General features: G+C 37.5%; 1 protein-coding gene across 1 annotated transcript; it reads right to left on the bottom strand.

The window, feature by feature from the left end:
* Positions 1–250: 250 nt before the first annotated feature.
* LOC112570699 (stress response protein nst1-like) lies at positions 251–6,220 on the bottom strand. Its single transcript, XM_025249271.1, has 7 exons — positions 5,527–6,220; positions 5,276–5,358; positions 4,852–4,935; positions 4,285–4,389; positions 3,813–3,923; positions 3,419–3,491; positions 251–3,167 (listed from the first exon to the last, which is right to left on the bottom strand). Exons 1-7 carry the CDS (start codon positions 5,723–5,725, stop codon positions 2,947–2,949), a joined length of 876 nt encoding a protein of 291 aa, XP_025105056.1. The 5' UTR covers positions 5,726–6,220; the 3' UTR covers positions 251–2,946.
* Between the last annotated feature and the right edge of the window lie 2,356 nt (positions 6,221–8,576).

Genomic DNA, 8,576 nt, shown 5'->3' with positions numbered 1-8,576 from the left:
GGTGTACTTGCACACACACACTTCTCTTACATAGGTGTACTTGCACACACACACTTCTCTTACATAGGTGTACTTCTGCACACACACACACATACACTTCTCTTACATAGGTGTACTTGCATACACATCTCTCTCTGACATAAGTGTACTTGAAAGTACTGGCTTTCATACAAGCATGTGCGCGCACACTTGTATACACATTTGTTACACACACACACACACTATATGTCCTGTCTTGTAAAACAATAAATTGCAAACCACATATTTATTTGACTTGCTTGTATAGTTATTTGGAAAATATTACAGATACTGAACAAATCAATGTTCTGTTTACCAGAAAAATAAGCTTTTTCAGATGTGCTCAAATTTATCACAGGGGTTTTGACTGCATATAAAAGTAATACTGCCTGAGGCAAATGACTCCAGTTAAATGTAAATTAGTATATCTGGATAAACTATGAACAGCAGCCAGGATCACAGTATAGCTACATTGTCTTAAAAGCATGAAAAAATGTTGTGTGCTGGCTATGAATAACTATATACATCCTTTATCTGAGCACATAAAAAAATTAACAATGTACCATTCAAATTTTAGTATAAAGTGGCACATGTGGAAATTGTGATGAATCACTGGGAGTGATTTAATGTTCTGATACAATAGAATACCAAACAATCTTAATACTGCAGATGATAGATTCATAAAGTTAGGCAGGTAATGTATATTAGATGTGTTAAAATAATTGTATGGATGTAACTATTTCATCAAAATGATTTTTTTCATTGATGTATTATAAAAATTTGTATAAAAGGTTGTCAACTTATGAGATACCCTGTCTAATATCTGAGCTGGAAGGTGTCAAAAAGATTGATTTCTTTGTGGGTGTGACATTTCTAGCAAACATGCTTCATATGTATTGTAATTAGTGCTTCAAGCTTAACTGGCCTCTGTTGAACAACATAAACATATTAGACAGGATTGTTAAACCAACACAAAATAAAAGTAAGAAAAGGTAGTAATATGCTCATGTCATCTATTATGGCAACATATTTCAGAGAATTTTTAACACATGCATATAATCATATAAATGAGTATTCCACCTGGCCAGCATAGCTACTGAAAATTTATATTCATTCCTTACACATGCAGTGGCATAGGAACCAGAGGGAGCAAGGTGTTGGGGGGTAAGAGATACTGTGGGAGCAAGAATATCTTTTTGGAAAAAAGACAAATCTTTATGAGGGTAACAAAATATGCAAAAGTTACATTTTTATACATCTAGCCCTTGATCAATAGGAAAGAAAAAGTAAGCTTACCTTACTACAAAACAAAAGGCATTAATCAAAGAAGATGCAGGCTTTTTTTTTTTTTGGTACATTGACTTGGAAACCTTGAATGTGATTCAGGGCTTCTGCTAAGGCTAAATTCTTTGGGGTCCCAGGCACCCCTTCTTCAGATTTTTAAGGGGTCTCTGTTCTTTGCCCAAATTTGAAGGGACCCCATTGACGAAAATTGAAGGGGTCCTCCGAACTTTTAATGCGTACTGTATGCAATTTTTTGCGTAAGCAGAAGCCCTGTGATTAATATGATTATAAAGTTTATCTTATTCTGAATATTACATCATTTCTTGCAATTGTGATAACCGGGTGAGTAATTTTTTAGTGAGTTAAGTGTTGCTTTGTTGCTTAACACTGAGAGAAGCATATGTTGAGATGGTACTACTGAGTATGCATGTGTGTGTGTGTGCATGGCTGCACTCACACACACTCTCCTTTTTTCTGTAATGTGTGTTCACTATCAGCATGGAGTTTGCCCCCAACAGAAGTGAGCATCTTCCACTGACATGTATAATTTTGAATGCACTTAGTGAAAGTTTATGAGTAGTTATACACTTTCTGTCCCCACAATAGTTGTGTAAGAATTCTCATAAAATGGGAGTAAACACACAGTATTCATTAAACAGTGTTCTTCTGCAATGCACAATTTATCTATCTTCTCTCATAAACCTAATGACTATCAAGCGTACATACAGAGTATAAGACATCATTTATGCACATATGCTTAATACATGAGTTATCGATAATTAGTTGGCAGTTGTAGCAAATACTCTTCTCATCATCATTGACAATGCTTGAATTTGTATAAAATAAAGATTAAACTATTTTATCGCCAGATTAACACCAGAAAAAAGAATTAATTCCCTTTAACCAAGAGACTTCTCCTTTAATTTTTGTTCACTAAATGTTCACTAAATGTTCAGGCTAGCCTACAGGATGAATGACAGCGTCCTCCAAATCCCTTATGCTCACATGTAGCTTTCCTTTGAGTAGGGTGTTCGTTGGTCATGAGACCATAAGACATAAACAGAAATCCCATAAAAAGCTGATTGTAAATTTTTGTTATATTTTTAGATTGTGAATCTGAATTTGTATGATTAAAAAGGTTTACATTTAGTTAGTAACAACTTTAGGTGTATCTGTTCCCCATCTACCTTTACAGATTATTAAACAGTTTTGACTATTTGAATGTGTTTCATTACATAAATGACTATTTTCACACAAAAAGATTCATAAAAAGAAACAAAACATGACTGCATGCTACTTCTTGCTTCCCTTAACCACAAAATGTTTCACGCACAAAGCATTCAGCACCCTTTAGAAAGTACATCTAATGCAAGAATGTACTGCTTAACCAAGTTAGAAATTTGCTCAACCTTGAGGAAAAATGGTGAGGTAAAAGAGGTTTGTGACAGCCACAGATGTGTTGTTGCAATCCTTATGCCACTCAAAGTATTCTAAAAGCACCTTCATTTGTTGTTTGCATCATCTGATAATGATAATGTTTCACATTTGGATTTTCCATCTTCTTTTACCTTGTGTGGCTGCAACATGTGCATCAGAGAAAGGACTCCCTCTGTTAATCACAAGTAGTTTGTAACACATATGTAACTACTTAAAGAATTCATCATCAAATAGTTCTTTGTTTGTGTTGTTTGTCTTGCTACCAGAGGGGAGCCGCTGGAAGGCAGCATCATAACTGTCAGTAGTGCTTGCACTTGTAACTCGTCGTACAGCAGAGTCGTTGTCACGAACTTTCTTTTGGGGACTAGCTTCACCAGAATATATCCTTTCACCACTGTCTCTTTCATCATTGCCCAACCAAGAATCATCTGCAAATCATAAAAAAGTTTGATAAATTTTCAGTTTGTGCTTAGCATCTTACAATGTATTGGAATGTCTACTACTCCCTGACTAAAAAGTCACTACGTTAATCATAAAAAAAATGAAGGCAAGAAATCGTGTCTTAAAAATATGGAAAATGGGAGATGTTTTATAGTTTTCGTTAAGTTTAGTATTGCTGCTGATTGTGATTTTTGTCTCACAAATGGATCAGTTCATTATGTAACAGCCATGCACTTACTATCACTGGCATTGAATGCTTCATCCTTCTCTACTTCAATCTCTTCTTGCTCAGTCTGGTTCAGTTTTCTTGCCTATTGCACAGAAAGGGTAAGCATTGAATGATGAATGCCTTTAGAAAGAGAAATATACAACATAGATATTTAGACAGATACTGCCAAGTCACATGACAAAGATCCACTCTTAACTAACATTAACATCTTTTTTTTTTAATGCAAGCTCTTGTCTGTGGAGGTTTGTCTAGCTCAAAGCTGCTGGATATAAATATATAAATATACATTGAAAAAGTGTGTTGTCATGCTTTCTTTTTGCATTCGTTTGCCTGTCACCTCCACATGAATATCTGGTCTTAATTTAAGCTTGTTAATGATGCAAAGATGAAAATGTCAACTCACCCTGTCCCTTGCCCTCTGTGCACGTTCTTCCCTTATTCTCTGTTTTTCCTGAATCTCCTTGAGCTTTGCCTCACGTTTCACCTCTGCCAGTTTCTGTTGTTCGTCAAGCACCTGTGTAAAATAATGACTGGAATGGAATGACTTCAGTATACAATATAAAACAATATCTTTGTATTATATTTTACCATAAAACAAACTAAAAACTCAGAGTACTGTGTGACTGATCAAAGTCACAGGTCAGACATAGTTTGTCAAGAATGAAAAGTGAGTGTAGTTAAGAAATAAAGTGTATATTAAAAGGCGTTAATAAATTTTAAATATTTCTAAAGTGTGAACACTAATGTATTACCCAGAGAAGGACTTTTTATCATTCATCAGTGAGTAGTTTGTTACTTCTAGGAATAGTTAAACTTCATCTCTGTGTCCCAAAAATGACAGCCACTATTGATGCCACAGTTTTACTGATCCGTACTTTTTCCTGTTGCACATGCTGCTTCATCTCAAACTCCTTTGCTTGCATCAGTTCATGGCGCCTTCTTGACGATTTCTTCGATGAACTAGCTCGCTTCTGTCTCATCTGCAACATGTTCATTCCAAAAAGAAGAATATAAATTTGCAAACAGACTTTCTGTATTTTTGTAAAAGTCACCTCTAAAGACATTAATGTTTGTCTCTATGACTGCGCTGATCTTGTAACCTTGTTTGGCCAACATATGTAGTTAAATAGTAAGCTTTGTGTGGTGCATGCTTATACTTATATGAAAATTTTAGTTTGTAATATACAAAAATAAACTGCAGTTACATAAAAGAATATTTAGTTTTTGTTTAAAGACAACAGGTCTAAATGTTATGATGACACTATATAGTCAGTCTAACTGCAGAAGTAAACCTGTCATTCTGGGACATGATGTGTGCTATTTTAAACAATTCATTCGGACTGAAAAGGATATCAGCGGGCTAAACAGAGTACATCATAACATAACTATTTGCCACATGCATGCCTGTGCACACAGAATAAAGTACTTAAAATCCTTTATACCCTTTCTCTCTTCTCTTCTGCTTGTCTCTGCTTCTCTGCAAGCATTTCAGCTGATAGCATGGGCACATTGAGAGGTTCAAGAGTCTGGAGAGTGAAAGGTATTTGTTTTTGATATCTTGATGTCTATGTACAAGAGAAATCTCTACATCCATCAGCACATAGACAGAACTACACACATGCACACACTAGCTCTTTCTCTCTCTCTCTCAAACACAATACTCTTTCTCACTCTAAACTCCTATATTTATACTTTTCTTTTCGCACAGCAACATTAATAAGCATATACAGTGAACAAGACTTACATAGAAAATATACTAAGTAGACAGTGATGCTGCTGATGCATTAATGACAATATATATAAGTGTCTTAATAAACAGTATAAACATTAAATAGTATTTACATGATTTCATATGTCAAAGCTTACCTGTAATCGGCCAGGTCGTTTGGCAAATACAAGTTCTGTGTTTTGGCCATCCAGGGATAGATCAAATGCTATCCCTTTAGGTACTGAAATAAAAAGCAAGCAAAACATAGTCAGTTTTTTAATAGTAAAATATAGGCGCAATATATATATGTATTCAGTTTACTTTTTTGTTCTTTTAGGCATACAAGATCAATAAATGCTAAGTCAGTACTCTCTCTCTCTTTCTCTCCCTCTCTCTCACACACACCTACCAGGTGTTGTCTTAACTTCCACAGTATTGGCGTTGTCGTCAACACCATTCCTCTGTTTTTGTCGATTGTGTTTAATGTTTGTCACTTCGTGTCCATGAGGCTGAGTCTCCTTTGGGGAGAAACCGTTAATACTCTTGGGACGGCGGTCGTAGCTAGCATGGCCGACTTCAGTACCGACTGCCGATGATGCACATCCCATTCTAGGAGCTGCTAAAACTTCAAGTGGAGCCGTCTACAGACGGTGCTGAACAATACTTTAAATCAAAATATTTTCAGTTTTTATTTAAGCTTCGGTTCTGGGAAGTTTCGCTTGATCCATAAAATAATCTGATTATGATATTATTTTTTCCCTTCTCGATCATAGTGGCTTCCAGAAGACAACAGGCAACTTGTGAAGTTAAATTTGGTTATTTTGGACAAATTCAAGAAAATGTCGATCGGTCGTCTTGTGTCCCATCCTCACAAAATATATCATCAAGTCGTTGTTGTGTGCTGGAGCCAATTTAGATATATTTCATTAATTCATCTGCTGACTTTACAGTGGCACCAGACCTGTCTGAGCACAGACGCCACTCGTGGCAATGCTCGATCAGAACAAGCGTGGCTTTTGTGACGTCACGTTGTAGCGTGGCGACGTGTAAACAACCAGGCGACATCCGGTCTGTACGCTATGTAACGTCTAACGCTAATCACGTCGCTAATCGTTAAAAAAAAAATTAATAACAAGTTAGATAAGAATGAGTGAAATAAAAATGTTCATTATTTTGGGCTCTGGTTAATATGTAACCTTTTTGTACTGGTGATAGTTTATATCTGAGTCACTGTGACCGGTTTGACTATATATATAGATCAGAGAGAATTAATTTATTATATTTCATTAGTCTGTCAAATCTCTAGGAACGTCTGCTTATCAACTGTGGTGTAGGAAACAGGGGGTTAAGATGACAGCCCCCCTCCTCAAAAGAAAGATACTGAGGGGACAATAATTAACGGGAACATCGTTTTCTGTCAGCATGGATCGAGTTCCCCCTCCCCCTCTCCCTCTACCAAAAGCCAAACTTATTATCTTCATAGGTCACCGGTCATGATCTCTCTCACGGACATATACAGGTCTGTGGTCTCACTAACGATTTTTGTGAATGAGGCGACGGATTAATCGTGAGAACCCCTTCTTCTCCCTCCCTCCAGAGATCATTCATTTTCCTATACACAGAATTAATATGAGAGATCGATGGACGGGCCGGAGTTCTTCACACGGTCTCAGCCTCTCCAGCAGCCGATCCTACAGACAGCACATCGATAGTTGCGTGATCAGTAGACATGGTGCAATGAAAAGACTTCAGGAACTTCACGTTACACGGGGACTGAGCGCTTTATTGTAATCTTAGATTTGGGACTGGAATACTGGCCCTCGCCAACACAGATGAAACAAATCTCATTAAAGCTCATCTGCACAGGCCAACCCAATATGTCCACATCAGACGAGGAGATCATTTTCTGCCTCACGACAGGACACAAAAGGTTCATGCACCGACGGAAGCTGCACTTTAATTGTGTCATTCCAGCTGTTCTTTTGTAGGGATGTAGAACAGAGCACGTACCACACCCTAGAGGAGTGTATATTAACTTCCCCGGAAACTGAGGTGTGGCCTTTGTCGGTGTCCCTCGACATCAAGTTGTACGGATCTGTGGAGGATCTGCAGATCACTGCCAGTTCATCTCCAGAACTGGTCTCTAGACGCATTCAAGGCAAACGACGACGACGACGACAGCAACAACATTATGAATCACGAAACACATCTGCAATGGGACAGGGTATAAGCTATATGAAACAGAATATAAAATTAGTTCATAAACCAGAATAGTAATTTGAGCGATCGAGTAGCCTACATTTTATTTGTCGTTTGTAAGTGCAGTAATCTAGCATGTGCTAGGACTTTTTAAAAATACTTGTTTTCTCTTGAGATGCCGGTTGTTTTGAGCATAGAGACGTAGTAATGTTTGAATGTTCAAATAAAATCTGTCCTGACTATTTTAACAAAATGGTGGTAGGGGGATTTCATGTTTTAGCAAGCAACTAAGGCCACATCACGGCAAAGCAGCCAGACCTGTAGTGTAAACAGATGCCACACGCAGAGAAAGAGCAGCGTTCCCAAGACGAGATGTGAACCCACGACACCCAGACTATAACCGTTGAGCCCCCATCTCTTCCACCTATGAATGGGAATTTCCATATGAAGAAGGATGTGGCGGTACTAACACAACAGACTTTGTGGCGGTGTGATATGACATTGGCAGCCAGCCGGAAATAGGAAGGATTGCCCGAGTCTTTTTGACTGATCGCCACATCACCACTGCTGCTGTAAACGCTTCGAAATAGTTACTCTCGGAAATGCAAACTCGACTTGACTTCTGTATAAGGTCACAGGCATGCCTATTAGTGTACGTGGTGCGACTATATAGTTGTTCGGCAAAGTGTAACAGGGCTTTATAAAAAATACGTTATTTTCACTTTACTTATCCGCTACACTCAGCAGCGGCAGTGGCTTTGACCGCGCGCTACACGTGATGCACGAAAACAGATTGAAGGTTTCCAGTCCAATGGAGGCAAAGGTGCATGTTTAGGTGCAGCGTAGTGAATGCAGACTTGGACCTACTCTCTATTTTGAAAATATGTATAACTTACAAATAAAACAGAGTGAGGCAATGTTTGTCTATACAAATCTACTCTGTTTTTCCGATCCCAACTGAATTTTGCAGGAGTACTGATCTCTTTCGTCTACCGCTTTCCGGTAGACTGATTGAGATTCATGAAAAGTTTTCTTGAAACAAGTATTTTGCAACAATGACGTGCTATACATATCAATTGCTGAATTGAATATAGGTATGACTCAAAAATGAAGTAGTAATACAAAGAAAATACAAAGTCAGCAACAATTAAAATCTTAGTTGGAGTATATACATATGAGACGAAGACAGAAAAAAAGAAATGTGATGCCAGCACAATAATAAGTAAAAATAATCTTTTCTCGTTCAGCTTGATATTATTT

The sequence above is a fragment of the Pomacea canaliculata genome, linkage group LG8 (genome assembly GCF_003073045.1).
Source record: "Pomacea canaliculata isolate SZHN2017 linkage group LG8, ASM307304v1, whole genome shotgun sequence".
Classification (NCBI taxonomy): Eukaryota; Metazoa; Mollusca; class Gastropoda; order Architaenioglossa; family Ampullariidae; genus Pomacea; species Pomacea canaliculata.
This window is presented reverse-complemented; position numbering and strand designations above follow the sequence as displayed.